At 52.6% G+C, this 22,074-nt stretch overlaps 1 protein-coding gene across 8 annotated transcripts in view; it reads right to left on the bottom strand.

The window, feature by feature from the left end:
- Nucleotides 1-1,044: 1,044 nt before the first annotated feature.
- The window catches only part of CCM2 (CCM2 scaffold protein), a 59,003-nt gene continuing 37,973 nt past the window's right edge, over nt 1,045-22,074 (bottom strand). For all 8 annotated transcript variants that reach the window (XM_082661614.1, XM_082661611.1, XM_082661610.1 and 5 more), the window contains 8 exons: nt 11,841-11,924; nt 10,993-11,176; nt 7,467-7,603; nt 6,452-6,587; nt 3,743-3,800; nt 3,258-3,396; nt 2,416-2,554; nt 1,045-1,465 (listed from right to left, as the gene is read on the bottom strand). In XM_082661614.1, coding sequence (XP_082517740.1) covers nt 1,185-1,465; nt 2,416-2,554; nt 3,258-3,396; nt 3,743-3,800; nt 6,452-6,587; nt 7,467-7,603; nt 10,993-11,176; nt 11,841-11,924 — 1,158 coding nt within the window. In that variant the 3' untranslated portion in view covers nt 1,045-1,184. The remainder of the gene's footprint in view (nt 1,466-2,415; nt 2,555-3,257; nt 3,397-3,742; nt 3,801-6,451; nt 6,588-7,466; nt 7,604-10,992; nt 11,177-11,840; nt 11,925-22,074) is intronic.

The following is a 22,074-nucleotide window of genomic DNA, read 5'->3' as shown; positions in this document are numbered from 1 at the left end:
GCTATCTTTAACTGTTCCAGATGCTTCCAGGGCAGGTCGATTTGCACACATGCCTAGAGACAACACCTACCAACGGTCTCCCTTAGCTTTGCCCAACCCAGGCCCACAACCAGCTCCAGGAGAGCCAGGGCCAGAGCCAAGTGTGAGACCCCTCCTCCCATGCTGCCCCGCCCCTCAGAAGAGGGGGAGCCTAGCGGGCTGCAGACCCCTGCCTGGTCCCCTCACGACCTCACCGCGAGCCCACGGCCCTGCCCTCCCTCCTGCGGGTTTAAGTACCCACCCTGCTGAGCCTGGTGCTTCCCGCACACGCGGTCAGGGGCCTCGCAGCAACGCGCAAGCGTCTTGCGGGCGAGGAAGCAGTCCTGGAGCTGGGCCCTCCCGCGCCCACACAGCAGTGCCCAGGCCCCAGCCTGCAACCCGACGGCCCTGCCCTGGGGTCACCACCACTGCCTCCCCATGTCCTAAGGGCACAGGAGGGGCTGGGCCCAGGGGGGAACGAGGCAAAGGGACTTGAAGGGGCAGGCACAGTGCCCCCACTGGCCTTCCTGACGACCGGCGACCCTGGGCTCCAAGACGACGCACTCTCAGGGTGGGGACGGCGCTTCCAGCGAAGCGGTGGTGTGCAGGTCTGCTGTGGAGACCACTATGACTGTGGATGAGAGCCGGGGACTGGGGCTTGGGGGAGGGAGGAGGACAGCCAGCGCCCCTCAGACAGCCCAGTGCCCAGGTCCCGCCAGCAGGGGCCTGATGTTCACGTCCACATGTGCTTAGGACACCTGCTCTCTGCCCTGTGTCCACAACCCCAAATCGAGCCCTCCCTTTAGGCAGCAGGCATGAGCGCCCAGCCCGCTGTGCCCAGCCTGGGCATGCGGGTCTGAGACAGAGGCCAGAGCGCACACCCCGGCTCCTACCCCACTGGAGCAGGAACACGCTAGCAAGCAGAGATAAATTATTCACATTGCGGTAAACTTCTTTTAAGGTCTCTGAGAGTTTCAATAGAAACGTCATGTGCAAAATGACAGCTGTCCGGGTTCTGGCTGACAAGACCCCCTCCCGAGGCAGGGTGGCATGCAGGGGGGCGCAGTGCGGCCTTCCGCCCCAGCACCAGGGTGCCTCCTTCACAGTAGAGCCACCTGTGCCCGGGGCCCCACGCGGGGAGGGCGGCTGGCGGGGTCCCGGCGCCATCAGGCCGAGTCCTGGTCCATGCTGCAGCCCAGCGCCTCGATGTCGTTGCTGATGTCCGAGATCATGCGGTCCCACTCGTCCCCCTCCGAGGGCGCGGACTGGTCGTCAGAGCTGCCCGCGGCCCTGTTCCCGTTGGAGGTGGAGGTGGAGGTGGAGCTCATGGCCCGGCGGTACCTGCCGAAGCTGTCGGTGATGATCCCGCGGCCATCCTTCACCCCGATGGTCTCCAGGAAGTTCTCGAAGTGCTGGCTGTCCTTCTCGGGGATGAAGGGCCGCAGACCTGCACACACATGGCACACCTGACCCTGCGGCTCCCGCACAAAAGCCCACAGCCCGGGGGGGCCACCCCACCACCCGCCTGCGTCTGGCCCTGCCCTGCCTCTGCAGCGGGGCAGGCGTGGGCCGGGAGCCACACCCTCGCGTCACTCCCCTCAGTCCTCACAGAAGCCCCACTGCACAGGTTTCCAGACGGAGGAGAGGAGAGGAGAGAGCGGAGGGGAGGGGAGGCTGACGCAGGGCTCCGAGCACTGGGCCCCGCCGCCCAGCTGTGCTCCCGCCGCCCGGCTGACCACCCACTTCCTGGACAGAGACCCCCTCCTATGTGAGGACAGTACGAACAGGGGCTGTGGACCCCAGCGTCGGGTGGCGACTGACTCCAGGGGGCAGTGGGGTCAGCAAGAGCTCGGACTGGATGCAGCAGGTCCACCTCCAGCCCTTCACCCCCATGAGCAGTGCGCCCTCATCGGACCGTTGGGGGCAGAGCCCAGGACCCAGGAGCCTCCACCAGCCACCGTCAACCAGCCGTGTTCTCCGGGGTCAGCATGGGGAAAGCAGAGGCGCTACCGGCCTCGCAAGCCTGGGCAACCGTCCAGGGCCCTGTCCGTGGCAGGCCCTGAGCACCCGCCCGCCGTGCTGACTCCGCGTGCTAAGCTCTCGGGCCTCGGCTAAGGCTGCCCTTCACCGGGAATGGCGTCTTCACTCCCCCGCCCAGCAAGCACCTGCCCCGCCTCCCAAACCTGCACAAGCGCCACCTCCTTGCAGAGCCTCCCCCGGCCCTCGCCAGGCAGCGCGGCGCCCACCTCATCCTCGGTCTGGCTCCCGTGGGGCCCCTCCCGCTTCCCCGGGGGAAGGTCCCCACCCGTCACTGGGACAGGCCCCTCCCAGCCGCATCACTCAGGCGTCGCTGGCTGGCCCCATTCCTAACGGCGCCCCCGTCCGTCGCGCGCTCACCAAGCAGCAGGAACTTGCGGCTGTCCCCGTAGAGCTGCCGCAGGTTGATGCAGAACTCGTGCACCGAGGCTCCGTCGCGGTACTCATGCAGCAGCGCTGCGAACTGCTGGATCTCCTGCGACGACAGCTTGGTGCGCAGCTGCCGAGAGAGCCGGGCCCGGGGCGGGGTGGTGACCGGCGCTGCCGCCCCCCTGCCCACACCCCACGTGACCCCAGAGGGCCTGCAGCTCCACGGCTCCGGCCGGCAGGGGAGAGAGGAGCCTGCACCGTCCGCCCTAAGCTGCAGGCGTGGCTGACCAGGCTGCCCGCAAGCAGGCAGAGGGCGCGTCTGCACACCACTGCCGGGGGGCAGCGACCAGCGCCCTGGAGCCCACAGTGATGCTCAGCCAGCTGACCGAGTTTCTAATGAGAACGTCACGTGAGGTCGGGGGATGGGGGTAAAAGAATCTGCTGAGTGATGACAAGGCCCATCTGGCCCTTCCAGGGAGTGACCCGGTCCTCCGCTACCGTCCACCACCAGAGACCCAGGGACAGGCCTGTGGTCCAGCCCCGGAGGCCAGAGCAGCCCCCATGCTCAGGCCTTGGCCAACTCACGCCCTCCCCAAAGACTGACCTGGTGGGAAAGGCAGTGAGGCCCAGTTGCAAGCAAGGCGCCCACGCTCACCCCCAGCCCCACCCACAGAGAAGCACGCCTTCACCCTCCCCTCCCCTCCCCGGCCCTGCCCCACCCCCGCAAGGAGATTCTAACCCCAAGGCGCCGCCGGCCCCAGCACAGGCCTGCTAGAGCACGTGGGCTCTCTGGGGCCGGGGTCTCCTGACGGCGGCGGCAGCGGGCAGCGTACCGTGAGCATGTAGTCCTGCAGCAGCTCGGCGGCCGTGGCGCTCAGCTCGCTCTCACTGACCGTCTTGGCGTGGGGCGCCGTCTGCGTGCAGAAGGACAAGGGCGACACGCCGCCTGCATGCGCACACTCGGGGAAGGAGCTGCAAGGACGCGAGCCGAGCCGTGGGTGGGCGGCCCCCCAGCCCTGCCCCGTGCCTGCACCCTCGACCCCCCATGGGGGCCCAGTTAGGGCCAGGGTCTGAGAGGAGGAAGGGGCCTGTCATGGAGGGAAGGGCTCGGGCCGGACAGAGAAAGACACGTGCAGGGAAGGACCCAGAAGGGGCCCTCAGCCTAGCAGGGTCTCAGTGGAGTGATGATGTCACTGGTGTGACCCTGGGGAGCCCACTCACTGGAAGGCTCCTGAAGGGGGCGGGGGTGGGGGAGGGATACCGACGAGGAGGGTGGAGCCAGGCAGCCATACTGGCACCACCAGGGCAGGGTACTCACAAAGTGCTGGCTTCCGTCTCGTAGGACTCCTTCATGTCCACCTTTGTGGAAGAGTCGTCTGTGCAGAAAGTGCAGAACACAGAAGCTTCTGGTTATGTGAGGGAGGGGGCACTGAGTCCAGTGTCCAAGCTCTAAGCAGGAGATGCAGAGCCCTGGCGGTGGGGAGCCTGCAGGCCTTCATGAGCAGAGCCGGCCAGGCCCCTGGGGTGCACCCCTCGGGCTGCACCCGTGCCTGCTCCTCCTGGGGGTCTTGTGAGATGCACCATCTGCTGCAGGGCTGGGCAGGAGGCGGGACAATGCTCTGGTCCTCGGAGGATGTGGCACATGGCAGGGCTGGAGAGGGCTCCCAATGGCCAGGACAAGAGAAGCACCACTGGTAGATGTGGTACCACGCCCGGCAGCGTCCTAGGGGCTGTGCTACTTTGTCTTCTCTGATCCCAGCAGGCATCACCACTGCTCCAACTTTTAGATGAGCAACTGAACCAGAGAGGTTATGCAACTTGCCCCATGCCACACAGCTGGTGAGGGCAGAAGCCACGATCAGAGCTGGCAGGTCTGAGCCCCAGCCTGGACCCAGCCAGGCTCCACACGTGGACGGCTGCTCCCCAAGGACAGACACGGGGCCTCAGGGTGCCTGAGACCCTCAGACCAGCAAAGGACCTGGTACACAGCAGCTACTTGGGCAACACCAAAGAGATGACCTAAGGTCCGTGTGACACAGACGAGAAGGGACGCCGAGGCACCATCACACCCAGCAAGCGAAGCTTTAAGAGAAAAGGGATCAGAAAACGTGCGAGTGGGGAGGGAACAGGGAGAGAAAGAGGACGTTTCTGGCAGTAGGAGGGGAGTGTGCAGTGAGCACAATAATGGCCCCAAGATGCCCCCGTCCAAACCCCAGGTGCACATGCCAGGTGACGTGGCAACGGGGCTGGAGGTTGCTGGGCAGCTGACCCTGAGACAGGAAGATGCCCTGGGCTATCTGAGGGGGCTCGACGTGTGCCCTGGGCCCTCTGGTGTGGACGGGGAGGGGCCGGACGGAGCCGCAACAACAGGAGGTCAGAGATGCCACCATGGCTCTGACCGTGGAGGGAGGAAGGCCGCGGGAAGCTGGAAAAGGCAGGAAGCAGCTTCTCCCCGGAGTCTCAGGAGGAAGGCCGCTGGCCCGCACCCTGATTTGAGCCAGTGAGGCCCACGGTGGACTCGAACCTACAGAACCGTGAGAGACAGTAAGTCTGTGTGGCTGAAGCTGCTCAGTCGTGGTGACCTGTCACAGCAGCAGGAGAGAACTGACCCGGCAAGGAAGGCCTGAGGCAGAAACCAGCAGAGGACGCGTGTCTGAGAGTGTGTGCGCACGGGGAGTGCGTGTGCTGTGAGCGTCTAGTGTGCACGCTCGTGTGCGTGAAGTGTCTGTGAGGATGTGAGCGTGTGTGCTGTGTGGAGTGTGTGCACGCGTGTGACGTGACGTACGTACGTGTGCTGTGTGTGTGATGTATGTGATGGGTGCATGGGCACACGTGGTGTGAGTGCGGGTGTGCCTGGACCCCAGAGGGAGACCTGAGGGCTGGGGGACAAAGGACACCCACGCAGAGAGAAGGCCGGCAGGAAGGAAGCCCACGCGGGTAGGCTGAACATCCTGTGTTTACTTCGTGAAAACTCATTTAATGGTATAATTACGATCTGTGTACTTTTTAGTAAAAAAGCTTATTCCAAAAAAACCACTATTGGAAATCTCAATGCTGAACGTTTAAATAGAGCTCAATGAACCACCTGCTACCCACTGCGGAAGCCGCGGGCCTCTGGGCCTCAACCTCCCCACCTGCCCGTGAGGACAGGCTGCCGGCCTCGCCGGGCTGTCTCTGCAGTGCTGGGGCGGCTCCAGCATGAACGGCGAGACAAGGAGAAGGTGAGAGAGCCAGCCCTTCCTCAGAAAGCGCCCTCAGCTTCGTCAGCACGCAAAGGGTTCTGCGCTGTTCGTGGAGACACGTGAGCCGCCGGGGGCGCGCAGGGCTGGACTCTCCACAGAAAGACCAGAGGCTGCCTGCCACGGAGGCTACCGCTGCGCTGCCTCCAATACCTCTCTCTCTGTTCACCTGACTGACAGAAGCCACGGGTCCTCGGTATACTAAGCATTTGAAAAGTGGATGCTCTTGGTGTTTAGAAGACTGAGCTCAAGTGGGCTCCCACGCAAATGACGCATCTTGTGCGTGCTCACAGATTCCGGAAAACGCTCCCCAGGTGCCCACACGGAGGAAGCGGCTCTGAGCGCTGGTCCGGCTACACCGCCTTCGGGCCCCTTGCTCTTCCTGCCACTGCCCCCCACCCCGCCCCGGGCAGGCCTCGTCTTGGAAGGGGCCCCATACCCACTCTCAGCCCCAGCGCTGGGAGCCCCGCCCGGCCCTGGGTTCTAAGTTTGGTAAAGTGACTTTGGCCAGGCGTGGTTCCAGAAAAAGTGTTCCTGGCCCCCAAAGTTACGCAGGAAGCCACCAGGTGGCCTAAAGCAGGGAGCGGGGGGAACACGTGTGCCTTGATTAAACTTGCAGATTAACACGAACAGTGAAGTCTGGGAACAAAGGGCGTCGGCTCAAACCCCCCGGGACGGTGGCCACAGGGCCACCGCACAACAAGGCTGCCCGGGTGTTGTCCTGGGAAGAGCTCGCGGCAGAGTGAGCCCCGGTGGGAAGGGGCGGCGGGGCCCTCCTGCTCACGTACCACTGTGAAGGGACAGGTGGTGGGTGGGTGTCGAGGCCCCGTCAAATATGGCTCTGTCCAGGAAGTCGATGGTGGACTCCGTGTACACGATCTGGAAGACCTGGCCGAGCAGGGAGCACAGCTCTTCTGCGGCGACCTGCCAACGGAGGACAATGCGGAGGCTTCCTGGGCCGCTTCCGGGTGTTCGACACCTCAGACGCAGAACAAACACCTGCACCGAGGGCCTGACGCCTCCCACTGCCCAACGGCGCCGCAAGGACACCAGCCCACACCCAGGAAGCTGGCTGGACCCGCAAGTGCGTCAGCTGCCGGCCCTCCTCCTCCACTGCGCTTCCAGCCAGCACCGTTTCCCCACTCCTGTCCCAGCCACGGGAAAGGGGCAGGGAGGGAACAGCACCCGTGCCAGGTCACACGGACGGCACTCCTGACACCGCACAAGTGTTTCACGCGTGTGCCGTTAACGCAGCGTCCCATCTGGGGCGGCTCTGCCCCTGGGACATGGGACAGTGTGTGCAGGAGCTTCCGGTGGGGACAGGCCAGTGAGGCGGCCCCATGAGGAAGAACTTCCCAGCTGGCAGGTGGGCAGGGCTGGGGAGGAGGGATGCTGATCAGAGGCCACCTAAGGTGGGGCGGCCCTGCTTTGGGCTCACAAATGTGAAAGCTTAACAGAAGGGTATCAAGGGGCTCCCCGAGGCTGGGGCCCCAAGCCCCAACTCCCCACTCCCAAGCGTCTTCCCCAAGGGCACAGCTTGGGGTACAGACCACGGCCCCCGTCAGCATGGAGGAAGGGGGCGGTGAGGCCCACCAAGAGAAGAACAAACCAGCAGACTGGGAGCCAGTGGGACCTGGGGTGGGACCTGGGTCAGGTGGTACGCGGGGCTGGATCAGGATATAGGCGGGGCTGGCTCTGGTGTGGGTGGAGCCTGGGCAAGCTGTAGGTGGGGCTGGGTCAGGATATGGGGGGGATGGGCAGGCCATGGGCAGGGCCTGGGTACCAGCTGCCAACCCTGCTCACCTTGCTCTCCACGGCCAGGATCACCAGGCAGCATGCCTCCACAGGCCCCACTCCACTCTCTGACAGGGAGCCTGCGGTGAGGCCTCTGGAACTTTCTGCACACAAACTCTGGCTGGGGGAGATGCCGGGGTCCTGGGCTGGAAAGTCAACACCGTGGCAGGTTAGGGCAGGTGTGGGAGCTCAACAGCAGGCTCTGGGCAGCCCCTACCTGACTCAGGTGAGAACAGGCCGAGCCAGGCACACCCCCATCGTCACCTTCCCTTCACAAGAGCACCCTCCCATCCTCACTCCCCTGCCACTGCCCACTCAAAGCCATCACCTTACATGACCTTCCAGCATCTTTGCCAAAGACAGTGCGAATATCTTAGGCTGAGATATGAAACTGCTAATATTCAGCTGCTTTTGATCTACACAAAAGAAAGCATTCACAGGGTTCTAGTGACAAGGTTAATACACAATCCTGACAAGAGATGGGGAAACGAGGCACAGGGGGCAGAGCGCCAGGCCCGAGGGTGCGTGAGGGGCAGAAGCCAGGTAGGGATCTAGACGTGAGAGCCCCCGCCTGTGTTCCTAACACTACACACCGCCTCCTCACACATAAGGTCTTGTGGGACGCGAGGGGGAATTCCTGAAGTGGGAAGGGGGGCCTGGGGCCCAGGGAAGCTTCTACAGGAACAGGGCTCCAGGCCTGTCTGAGCAGACGCTCAGACACACCTGGGAGCAGGAAGTGGAGGTGAAGGCTTGAGCTCCCCTGATGCCGGGGTAGCTCAGCGCGAGCCCACCCAGGAGGGAGACCACCCGAAGCTCAGACACAGCTGAGAGACGGGAACCCAACCAGGAACAGCCATGCTTGGGGTGGATGGGCCTGCAAAGACCAGGGCTCTGAGGGGCAGGGCTGGCCGCACCCTGTGTGGAGGCTGAGCCCCATGAATCCCACGGTTAGACCCCGGACTGCACCGTCCCACAGACCCACGGGCCACAGGTGCTGAGCGCTACACGAAGTGGAAACTACCCACAAGGTCTCAGGACAAAAAAGACTGCGTGAGCGCTCACTAGCGACTGTTACCCTGACCTCGCTGACATGATGTCTGGACATAAAGAGCTAAATGAAATACATCAGTAACGTTGATTTCACTTGTTCCGTTCTACTTTTTTAGAACATTTTTAGTAGCTTTGTGGCTCGCACCCATGGCTGCTCTCAAGGAAGCAGGCATGTGGCTCCAAAGCCACGCAAAGCAAGCCCACTTCAGTCCCCCAGCTGCATCCAGCCACAGTCCTACAGGCTGTCCCCACAGGTCCCGGTTCAGATCCACTGTCCACTCTCCTACATCCACAGAAACATCCTTTAACGAGATGTCTCCATGTCCTCGGAGCTCGGCCTGCAGCCAGACCTGACCCCTACCCCTGACCCCATGTTGTCCCAAATGCCAGCAGAGCCCGGGTTGAAGGAGGCACACAGACGGCCTGCGGGTAGTAGGCGCTTAGCGTTAGCTACCACTGCCGGCACCTGTGCTGAGGACGGCCACGTGCATCACTTCACACACAGCGCGCCTGACGGGCACAGGAGCCTCTGAGAGACCAGGAGGCCCCCAGTCTGGAGGCTTCCCTTCAGGGCCATCTGCTGGAATGAGGAGGCCGCTCCAGGACACGGAATTCATTCTCTTCCTTTAACCTGAAAGCTCTCAAAGCCCAGGGCCCTGGTTTTCATCTTTTGGGAAGTTTCTCCTATGGAGTCTTAGAAATAACTCGGTTACCTGTTTTCCTAGCACTCTGCTCTATGGTTAACGCTGAGAAATGTCCTGGACACAAGAAACCCAGGGGCCGGCTCCCCTCCTACCGGCCCAAACGCCGGTAGGCCCGCAGCCAGAGTGCTCTCCTCATTGCTCGGTCCCTAGGGAGGCCCCAGACCTCAGGCCTCCTACGGCGACAGTCCCCTGGCAGGGCACGGCAGCTACCACGGCGCTGGGCAGCGCTGGTGGAAGCAGTTACACAGCCAGTTCCTCAACCAGCCGGCCACCACCCACCCACCGGGTGACCATCTGCTCCCAGTTAGTCCAGCAGCAGCAGTGGAAGTAAACAGAATCCTCCTGACAGGTTTACTGTGGAGATTAAACGAGATCGTTCATGTCACATGCTTTCTACTAGTTTGAGCCACCTTCAATTGTCATTTTTGTAGATTAAAATGCAGCTTCATGTTGTTCAACCTAAAATAATGCCTGTCATTAAACGGTAGCTGCTCACTGAACACAATACGGGGAAATGAGGAACAAGCAGAGCACAGAGGGGACCTCGCTCCACAGTGCAGCATGACAGAGCAGCGGTGTGTGTGCGTGTGCACTAGCGAGTATGAGTGAGAGTGTGTGAGTGTGTGGGACCCGTGAGTGCATGCGAGTGAGTGCGAGGATGTACATGGGTGTTACAAGCATGTGTGGGGAGTGTGAGTGTGTGTGTGTGCTGTGTGTGACGCTGCGGAGGGGACGCTGAGCCACAGCCACACAGAGGAGAGGGGCTGTAGGAATCCCGGCAGCCACCTGCACAAACCGCTCCAGTTACCTGTGCACACGGACCCGCAGCATCCCCACCGGATTCACGGGCCCTTGCACGGGAACCTCCTTGAAGCTCGAGGAGTCAGTAATGAAAAAGCTCACCAGGGCCCTGGCTTTTAAAAAGCCCTCGGATCCCCGTGAACTAACGACCTCAAGCAGAAATACAACTCTGCACTGCAGGAAGCACAGCGTGCGACCCAGGCCGGTCCAGCGGGCCACCCTCACGCCCCACCACCGGCCCTTTGGAAATGAGCAGCTCCGGGGCTCAACCCAGCTCCCGCCAATGCCTAAAGGAGCCCAGGACGGCGTCCGTGCTGCAGCGACAACCTGAGAACTGCCCGCCGGGAAGGGCACGGCATGTGTGAAACTGTGATTTCTCTCCTCATTTCTCGGGGACTTAGGCCGGGGCTCTGGACCTGCCGGGCAGCCTGTCCGGCAGTGCCAAGTAAGGCGGCGCTGCACCCTCATCGCCAGGTGAGAGGAGTGGGCTGGGCGAGGGGAGCTGACGGCTGGTTTAAGGTTCTCTCTGATTCTCCTACACGGACACACTGAGAACGTCTCGCAGACAGCTCCTTGCTGGTCTGGTCTCATCTTTGCTCCCCCCCGCTTTGGGAAGACTGCCTGGCCAAAGGCAGGGGCCGAATGCTGACTGGGCTGAGCTGAGGCCCACCCTCACCCTGTGGGGCCACCTGCGCCCAGGGCTCTACCAGGCCTGGGTGTCAGAGGCCACGTCAGCATCCCGGACGGGGGCCACGCTGAGTGACAGTGACTGAGCTCAGCACCTGTTCCTCACAGCCTCCTGGGTCACTGCCCTTCTCTGGACAGAGGGCTTCTCTCAGGCACAGCGGGCAGCAGTGGCTGACCCAGCGCTGTAGAAACTGTCTCCAGAGCTCCGTGAAATCCACGGACTCACTCCTCACGACAGAGGTGTGGTCGGCACCTGCCAAGGACCCTCCTGACCCCACTCCCCAGGTCCATACCTGTCTTTAGGACCACCAGGTGTGAGGCGTCATCCCGCACGTAGGACACGGCGGCGATGTCATGGATGGGGACCCTGAGGATGGTGTCCTCCCCGTCCCTCCAGGCCAGCTTGACGTTGTAGGCAGACAGGCTGATCACAGCGTCATGCTCCTGGGTCAGGTGTCCGGGGAGCTGGTGGGCTCTCTGGAAGGAACCACACGGCATCAGAAACACAGGGCCCGGCCACGGGCTCCCCCGGGACCCCGCACCGTGTGGGGCGCACGCAGCCCACACAGCCAGTGCTGACTCATGAGCAGAGTGCAGCCATGTTCGCCCCAGGGCACTGCTGTGTTCAGACCACGTGGGGGGTCCTTCTGGAACCGCCCTTAGACTCAGACCTGTGGCATGTGGTTTGGATATCTCGAAAACGTGAATTGTGAAACAGCCCAGAACCACCAGGAGCAAGTCTGGAGAATAAAGTTCATGTTCAGACTGAGGAACAGTCTTGATAGCCAAGGGCCAAGTGCACCCTTAACATGATGGGACTGGGTCATCCCTCACGGCCATGAAGGCCCAAGGTCAGAGGGCCAAGAGCTGGTGTCAGAGAACAAGGGTCAGAGCTTGGGGTTAGGAGGTGGAGCAAATTGAGGGTCAGAGGTCAGGGCTGGGAGGTGGAGCAAATTGAGGGTCAGAGGTCAGGGCTGGGAGGTGGGGCAGGCTGAGGCTCAGAAGTCAGGGCTGGGAGGTGGAGCGGGCTGAGGGTCAGAGGTCAGGGCTGGGAGGTGGAGCGGGCGGAGGGTCAGAGGTCAGGGCTGGGAGGTGGAGCAGGCTGAGGGTTAGGAGGACAGAGTCAGGCAGATGGGGTTACCTTTGCATTGTCTATGTAATGCAGGATTTCAGTCCTACTGGAGGGATTCAGGTATCCTGGGATGGATGTTAACTGACCTAAGTACTGAGAGAAAGTGGAGAGAGAACGTGCCATGAGAAGGGGAAGATGAGCCAACACCACCACGTGCCAGCAGAGCACTGCGAGAGCCTCGCGCATCCCCACCACCAGGCCCCCTGGCCGCCGCCCCGGCTCGCGGTGGGGGCCTCCTCAAGGCGGCGTGCTCCAAGTTTTTAGCAAAATCTCTACCGGCTGAGGAGAACACTCCCACACTTCCCACCAGACTGCATCAATGTTGTCATCAAAGTCCTGTAAAGGACACCTCAAAATTAGTTTGGTGGACTCTGGATTCGAAAAGGACAGACAAGGGACTTCCCTGGCAGGCCAGTGGTTAAGACTCCAGGCTTCCACTGCAGGGGGCCCTGGTTCAATCTCTGATAGGGGAACTAAGATCCCACAAGGCGCATGGTGTGACCAAAAGATAAAAATAAAAATGAAAAATAAATAAAAGGACAGACAAGGATGGCTTGTGTTTCCGGGTCATGGTCGGAAACTGAAAACAACGGTTCTGCACAACCTGCTAAAAGTAAACGTGTTAAGTCACGAAGGGCCAGGCAGCTGAGTGATGAGCACAGAGAAATGAAGTGACACGAGGCCATGAAGCACCTGGCTAACAAACCTCAATGAAAAGGGCCCCGAGTGTGGGGCAGTCGCAGTGCTGCGTCAGCTGTGTTCACGTCACATCTCCACCAATTAACACAGTTTTTAAATGTGATTTAATGGGTTACTGATTTCTCTTACAGCCAACATTTCTCATCCTCTCACTAACTCGAATGTTTAAGGTCGCTGTTAACGGGGTGACAACAGACTTCCTGTCTCCAGTTCGACGTCATCACTCCTGTCCTCACAAGAAAAGAGCTGAACAAACTGAAAAATCAACATGTCTTCTCAGATCCATTAGAGGACAAGGTCACAGGGCAAACTGCTGCCCCCAAAACTGGAGAGAGCAACGGGGGACAGAGAATCACAGCCCCCAGGGAGAAGCCACAGGAGCCGGCCTGGGAGGCGCACTGGAAGGCGACTGACCAAGGGCTGGACATGGGCACGGACAAGCTTGAGACAAAACTCTGGGGGCCAGGCAGGAAGGCCTCTTTACCTCAGCTCCTTTTACCTGAATCACCATACCCAGCTTCCAACAAAAAATTATAAGGCATGGTAATAGGCAAAGAACACTGAACATACAGGGCAAGCATCAGAACCAGACTCAGATACGGCAGAGATTTTGGAATTATCCGACCAGGAATTTAAAACAACTACGATTAACATGCTAAGGGCTCTAATAAAGTGAACATGATGCAAGAACTGATCGGTGATGTCCGCAAAGAGATGGATATTCTAAGGAAAAAAAATCAATGGGAAATGTTAAAAACCAAAAACATTACAACAGAAATGAAGAATGCTTTTGATTCGTTCACCAGTAGATGGACACAGCTCGGAGATATGTCAGTAAAAACTCCCCAAACTGAAAAGGAAATAGAAAAAAGAAAAGAAGGGAAAAAACAAACCCAAAAAAAGGAACAGAATATCCAACAATAGAAAATTACGAAAGGTATAACAAATGTGTGGTGGGACTACCAGGAAAAGAAGGGGAGAAAGAAACCCAAGAACGCGTGAAGCAATAATGGCTACGAACTTCCTCAACGCCAGACACCAGACCACAGACCCAGGAAGCTAGAGGACACCAAGCAGGACAAACAGCAAAACCAAACCAAAAACTACACCTAGACAAATCCTATTCAAATTGCAAAAAAATCAAAGACCAAGAGAAAAGCCTGAAGTAAGCAACAGGAAAACACCAAATGGCACCTTACCTACAGAGAAGCCGGGGTGATGACGATATCAAACTTCTCTTCAGAAACCACGCAAGCACGAGAAGAGTGAAACACTCAGTGCTGAAAGAAAACCCCACCAACCTACAATGCTGCATCTGGTGGAACTGTCCTTCAAAAGTGAAGGAGAGATAAAGTCTTTCTCAGGCAAACAAAAATGGGGAGACTTCATGATTACCAGGCAGGAAATGTTAAGAGAATTTATTCAGAGAGAAGGAAAATGATTTGGTCAGAAATTGATCTACATCAAGGAAAAAACATGAGAGAAGAAATAAATGAAAGTAAAATAATACCTTCGACTTTACTTATTGTAATTGATCTAACAGGTAACAGTCTGTTCAAAAGAAAAGTAGCAAGATGTACTGGGTAGTTATAATTTGGTTATAAGGTGCATGCACTACCTGTGAAGCAATGTAGCGTTATTGGAAAACGGATTAAGATTAGTTGTAAATGTAAATTGCAAACCCTAGGGCAACCACTAAAAATATTCATAAAGAAGTATAATTGAAGGCCACAGGGTTCAAGATGGTGGAGTAGAAGGACATGCGCTCACTCCCTCTTGTGAGAGCACCGGAATCACAACTAACTGCTGAAAAATCATCGACAGGAAGACACTGGAACTCACCAAACAAGATACCCCACAACCAAAGACGAAGGAGAAGCTGCAATGAGATGGTAGGAGGGGCGCAATCACAATAAAATCAAATCTCATAACCGCTGGGTGGGTGACTCACAAACCGGAGAACACTTATGCCACAGAAGACCACCCACTGGAGTGAAGGTTCTGAGCTCCACGTCAGGCTTCCCAACCTGGGGATCCAGCAATGGGAGGTGGAATTCCCAGAGAATCAGACCTTGAAGGCTAGAGGAATTTGATTGCAGGACTTCGACAGGACTGGGGGAAACAGAGACTCCACTCTTGGAGGGCACACACAAAGTAGTGTGTGCACTGGGACCCAGGGGAAGGAGGAGTGACCCCATAGGAGACTGAACCAGACCTACCTGCCAGTGTTGGAGGGTCTCCTGCAGAGGCAGGGGGTAGCTGTGGCTCACTGCAGGGACAAGGACACTGGCAGCAGAAGTTCTGGGAAGTGCTCCTTGGCATGAGCCCTCCCAGAGTCTGCCATTAGCCCCACCAAAGAGTCTGTAGGCACCAGTGCTGGGTCACCTCAGGACAAACAACCAACAGGGAGGGAACTCAGACCCGCCTATCAGCAGACAAGTGGATTAAAGTTTTACTGAGCTCTGCCCACCAGAGCAACACCCAACTCTACCCACCACCAGCCCCTCGCATCAGGAAACTTGCACAAGCCTCTCAGATAGCCTCATCCACCAGAGGGCAGACAGCAGAAGCAAGAAGAACTACAATCCTGCAGCCTGTGGAACGAAAACCACATTCACAGAAAGACAGACAAAATGAAAAGGTAGAGAGCTACGTACCAGACGAAGAAACAAGATAAAACCCCATAAAAACAACTAAATGAAGTGGAGATAGGCAACCTTCCAGAAAAAGAATTCAGAATAATGATAGTGAAGATGATCCAGGACCTCAGAAAAAGAATGGAGGCAAAGATCGAGAAGATGCAAGAAATGTTTAACAAAGACCTAGAAGAATTAAAGAACAAACAAACAGATATGAAGAACACAATAACTGAAATGAAAAATACACTAGAAGGAATCAATAGCAGAATAACTGAGGCGGAAGAACAGGTAAGTGACCTGGAAGACAGAATGGTGGAATTCACTGCCATGGAAGATAACAAAGAAAAAAGAATGAAAAGAAATGAAGACAGCCTAAGAGACCTCTGGGACAACATTAAACGCACCAACATTCGCATTATAGGGTCCCAGGAGAAGGAGAGAGAGAGTAAGGACCCGAGAAAATATTTGAAGAGATTATAGTCGAAAACTTCCCTAACATGGGAAAGGAAATAGCCACCCAAGTCCAGGAAGCACAGAGAGTCCCAGGCAGGATAAACCCAAGGGCAAACACACCGAAATACATAGTAATCAAGTTGACAAAAATTAAAGACAAAGAAAAATTATTAAAAACAACAAGGGAAAAACAACAAATAACGTACAAGGGAACTCCCATAAGTTTAACAGCTGATTTCTCAGCAGAAACTCTACAAGCCAGAAGGGAGTGGCATGATATATTTAAAGTGATGAAAGGGAAGAACCTACAACCAATATTACTCTACCCAGCAAGGATCTCATTCAGATTCAACAGAGAAATCAAAAGCTTTACAGACAAGCAAAAGCTAAGAGAATTCAGCACCAACAAACCAGCTCTACAACAAATGCTAAAGGAACTTCTCTGAGTGGGAAACACAAGAGAAGAAAAGGACCTAGAAAAATAAACCCATAACAATTAAGAAAATGGTAATAGGAACATACATATCAATTACCTTAAATGTGAATGGATTAAATGCTCCAACCAAAAGACACAGGCTCGCTGAATGGATACAAATACAAAAGCCATATATATGCTGTCTACCAGAGACCCACTTCAGACCTAGGGATACATACAGACTGAAAGTGAGGGGATGGAAAAAGATATTCCATGCAAATGGAAATTTAAAAAAAGCTGGAGTAGCAATGCTCATATCAGATAAAATAGACTTTAAAATAAAGAATGTTACAAGAGACAAGGAAGGGGCTTCCCTGGTGGCGCAGTGGTTGGGAGTCCACCTGCCGATGCAGGGGACGTGGGTTCGTGCCCCAGTCTGGGAGAATCCCACATGCCGCGGAACGGCTGGGTCCGTGGGCCATGGCCACTGGGCCTGCGCATCTGGAGCCTGCGCGTCCAGAGCCTGTGCTCCGCAACAGGAGAGGCCACAACAGTGAGAAGCCCGCGTACTGCAAAAAAAAAAAAGAGACAAGGACGGACACTATATAATGATCAAGGGATCAATCCAAGAAGAAGATATAACAATTATAAATATATATGCACCCAACACAGGAGCACCTCAATACATAAGTCAAATGCTAACAGCTATAAAAGAGGAAATCGACAGTAACACAATAATAGTGGGGGACTTTAACACCTCACTTACACCAATGGAAAGATCATCCAGACAGAAAGTTAATAAGGAAACACAAGCTTTAAAAGACACAGTAGATCAGATAGACTTAATTGATATTTTATAGGACATTCCATCCAAAAACAGTAGATTACACTTTCTTCTCAAGTGCACACGGAACATTCTCCAGGACAGATCACATCTTGGGTCACAAATCAAGCCTCAGTAAATTTAGGAAAATTGAAATCATATCAAGCATCTTTTCCGACCACAACGCTATGAGATTAGAAATCAATTACAGGGGAAAAAACGTAAAGAACACAAACACATGGAGGCTAAACAATACATTATTAAATAACCAAGACATCACTGAAGAAATCAAAGAGGAAACCAAAAAATACCTAGAGACAAATTACAATGAAAACATGACGATCCAAAACCTATGGGATGCAGCAAAAGCGGTTCTAAGAGGGAAGTTTATAGCAATACAAGCCTCCCTCAGGAAACAAGAAAAATCTCAAACAATCTAAACTTACACCTAAAGGAACTAGAGAAAGAAGAACAAACAAAACCCAAAGTTAGTAGAAGGAAAGAAATCATAAAGATCAGAGCAGAAATAAATGAAATAGAAACAAAGAAAACAACAGCAAAGATCAATAAAACTAAAAGCTGGTTCTTTGAGAAGATAAACAAAATTGATAAACCTTTAGCCAGACTCATCAAGAAAAAGAGGGAAGGACTCAAATCAATAAAATTAGCAATGAAAACAGAAAAGTTACCATGGACACTGCAGAAATACAAAGGATCTTAAGAGACTACTACAAGCAGCTCTACACCAATAAAATGGACAGCCTGGAAGAAATGGACAAATTCTTACAAAGGTATAACCTTCCAAGACTGAACCAGAAGAAACAAAAAGTATGAACAGACCAATCACAAGTTACGGAGTTGGAACTGTGATTAAAAATCTTCCAACAAACAGAAATTCTGGACCAGATGGCTTCAGAGGTGAATTCTATCAAACATTTAGAGAAGAGCTAATACCCATCCTTCTCAAACTCTCCCAAAAAATTACAGAAGAAGGAATACTCCCAAACTCATTCTACAAGGCCACCATCACCCTGATACCAAAACCAGACAAAGATACTACAAAAAAAGAAAATTACAGACCAATATCACTGATGAATATAGATGCAAAAATTCTCAAAAAAATACTAGCAAACAGAATCCAACAACACATTAAAAGCCTCATACACCATGATCTACTGAGATTTATCCGAGAGATGCAAGGATTCTTCAATATATGCAAATCAATCAATGTGATACACCATATTAACAAACTAAAGAATAAAAACCATATGATCATCTCAATAGATGCAGAAAAGCTTTTGACAAAATTCAACACCCATTCATGATAAAAACTCTCCAGAAAGTGGGCACAGAGGGAACCTACCTCAACATAATAAAGGCCACATACAACAAACCCACAGCAAACATCATTCTCAATGGTGAAAAGCTGAAAGCATTTCCTCTAAGTTCAGGAACAAGACAAGGATGTCCACTCTCGCCACTATTATTCAACATGGTTTGGAAGTCCTAGCCACGGCAATCAGAGAAAAAAAAGAAATAAAAGGAAGGAATACTAATTGGAAAAGAAGAAGGAAAACTTGTCACTGTTTGCAAATGCCATGATATTATACACAGATAATCCCAAAGATGCCATCAGAAAACTACTAGAGCTAATCAATGAATCTGGTAAAGCTGCAGGATACAAAATTAATGCACAGATATCTCTTGCATTCCTATACACTAACAACGAAAGATCAGAAAGAGAAATTAAGGAAAGAATCCCATTCACCACTGCAACAAAAAGAATAAAATACCTAGGAATAAACCTACCTAAAGAGGTAAGAGACCTGTACTCGGAAAACTATAAGACACTGATGAAAGAAATCAAAGATGACACAAACAGATGGGAAGATATACCATGTTCGTGGATTGGAAGAATCAACGTTGTGAAAATGACCATACTACCCAAAGCAATCTACAGATTCAATGCAATCCCTAGCAAATTACCAACGGCATTTTTTACAGAATTAGAACAAAAAATCTTAAAATTTGTATGCAGACACAGAAGACCCCGAATAGCCAAAGCAGTCTCGAGGAAAAAAAATGGAGCTGGAGGAATCAGACTCCCTGACTTCAGACTATACTACAAAGCTACAGACATCAAGACAATATGGTACTGGCACAAAAACAGAAATATAGAACAATGGAACAGGATAGAAAGCCCAGAGATAAACCCACGCACCTATGGTCAACTAATCTACGACAAAGGAGGCAAGGATATACAATGGAGAAAAGACAGTATCTTCAATAAATGGTGTGGGGAAAACTGGACAGCTACATGTAAAAGAATGAAATCAGAACACTCCCTAACACCATACACAAAAATAAACTCAAAATGGATTACAGATCTAAATGTAAGACTGGGCACTATAAAACTCTTAGAGGAAAACATAGGAAGAACACTCTGTGACATAAATCACAGCAAGATCTTTTTTGACCCACCTCCTGGAGTAATGGAAATAAAAACAAAAATAAACAAATGGGACCTAATGAACCTTAAAAGCTTTTGCACAGCCAAGGAAACTGTAAACAAGATGAAAAGACAATCCTCAGAATGGGAGAAAATATTTACAAACAACTCAACTGACAAAGGATTAATCTCCAAAATATATAAACAGCTCATGCAGCTCAATATTAAAACAACAAACAACCCAATCAAAAAGTGGGCAGGGGCTTCCCTGGTGGCGCAGTGGTTGAGAGTCCGCCTGCCGATGCAGGGGACACAGGTTTGTGCCCCGGTCCGGGAAGATCCCACATGCTGCGGAGCATCTAGGCCCCGTGAGCCATGGCCGCTAAGCCTGCGCATCCGGAGCCCGTGTTCCGCAACAGGAGAGGCCACAACAGTGAGAGGCCCGCGTACCACCAAAAAAAAAAAAAAAAAAAAAAAAAAGTGGACAGAAGACCTAAGTAGACATTTCTCCAAAGAAGACATACAGATGGCCAACAAACACATGAAAAGATGCTCAACATCACTAATCGTTAGAGAAATGCAAATCAAAACTACAATAAGGTATCACCTCACACCAGTTAAAATGGGCATCATCAGAACATCTACAAACAACAAATGCTGAAGAGGGTGTGGAGAACAGGGAACCCTCTTGCACTGCTGGTGGGAGTGTAAATTGATACAGCCACTATGGAGAACAGTATGGAGGTTCCTTAAAAAACTACAAATAGAACTACCATATGACCCAGCAATACCACTACTGGGCATATACCCAGAGAAAAACATAACTAAAAAAAAACCATATGCACCCCACTGTTCATTGCAGCACTATTTACAATAGCCAGGTCATGGAAACAACCTAAATGCCCATCAACAAATGAATGGGTAAAGAAGATGTGGTACATATATATATATATATATATATATATATATACACAAAGGAATATTACTCAGCCATAAAAAGGAACGAAATTCGGTCATCTGCAGAGACGTGGATGGACCTAGAGACTGTCATACAGAGTGGAATAAGTCAGAAAGAGAAAAACAAATATCGTACATTAACGCATATACGCATATGTGGAATCTAGAAAAATGGTACAGATGAATGAGTTTGCAAGGCAGAAATAGACACAGGTGTAGAGAACAAACATATGGACACCAAGTGGGGAAAGCGGGGGCATGGATGGTGGTGGTGGTGGTGGTGGGATGAACTGGAAGATTGGGATTGACATATATGCACTAATATGTATAAAACAGAGAACTAATAAAACCTGCTGTATAATAAATAAATAAATAAATAAAAGAGAAGCCACCATAATGAGACGCCCACGCACCGCAACAAAGAGTATCCCCTGCTCGCCCCAACTAAAGAAAAGCCCGTAGGCAGCAACGAAGACCCAAAGGCGCCAAAAATAAAATAAATAAAATAATAAAAAACAAAATAACAAGAAGTATCATTAATATGTTAAGAAAGGAGAAACAACGGAATTATAAAAATGCTCAAATAAAACCAGATAAAGCAGAAATAGAGTAGAAGACAAAACAAAGAACAAGAGCAACAAAGAGAAAACAATTACAAATACAGTAAATATTAATCCAACTATGTCAATAATCACTTTAAATGTGAATCGTCTGAATATACCAATTAAAAGACAAAAACTGTCAGACTGGATAAAAAATTCAAGACACAAGTATATGCTGTCTACAAGAAACCGACTTTAAAGACAGAACTACGGGGAGAAACAGATGAATCCACGATTACAGCTGAAGACTTCAACACCCCCCTCTCAGAAATGGACAGAAAATGACAGATCCAGCAGGCAGAAAATGATTAAGGAGAAAGGTGAACTCAACATCTTCCACCAACTGCATATAACTAACATCAACAGGCTACTTCATCCAACAACAGCATTCAACAGAATACACATTCTTCTTAAGCTCACATGAACATTCACCAAGACAGAGCACATTCTGGGCCATAAAACACACCTGAACAAATTTAAAAGAACAGAAACCATACAAAGTATGTTCTCAGATCCCAACGGAATTCTTTCTTTTTTGGCCGCGCTGTGCAGCTTGCAGGATCTTAGTTCCCTGACCAGGGATTGAACCCAGGGCCCCTGCAGTGGAAGCGCAGAGTCCTAACCAGTGGACCACCAGTGGAATTCCTTGAAAGACACAATCTACCAAAATTCACATAAGGAGAAATTGATAATGTGAATAGGCATATAAGCTATTAAAGAAATTGAATCAATAATAACTTTCTAAAACAGAAAGTATCAGGCCCAGACAGATTCACTGGTTAATTCTACTCAACATTTAACGAAGAAACTATATCAATTCTCTATAATCTCTTCCAGAAAATGAAAAGAGAAAAACACTTCCTAACCCATTTTTTGAGGCAGCATTAGCTTAGTATCAAAACCAAAGATACTACAAGAAAGGAAAGACCAATATTTCTCATAAATATAGATACAAAAATCCTCAACAAAATATTAGCAAATCAAATCCAACAACGTATAAAAAGAATTATAAACCAAAAGCAAGTGGGATTTATCCCAGGTATGCAAAGTTGACTCTACATTCAAAAATTATTTAATGTGATCCACCACTTTAACAGGCTAAAGAGAAAAATCATATGGTATCAAAAGATGCAGAAGAAGCATCTGACAATCTCTAATACTCGTAACAAAAACTCTCAGCAAACTAGAAATAGAGGGGAACTTCCT

The sequence above is a fragment of the Grampus griseus genome (genome assembly GCF_964374135.1).
Source record: "Grampus griseus genome assembly, chromosome: 9".
Taxonomy (NCBI): domain Eukaryota; kingdom Metazoa; phylum Chordata; class Mammalia; order Artiodactyla; family Delphinidae; genus Grampus; species Grampus griseus.
Note: the sequence above shows the minus strand (reverse complement) of the source record. Positions and strands in the feature narration are given on the sequence as shown.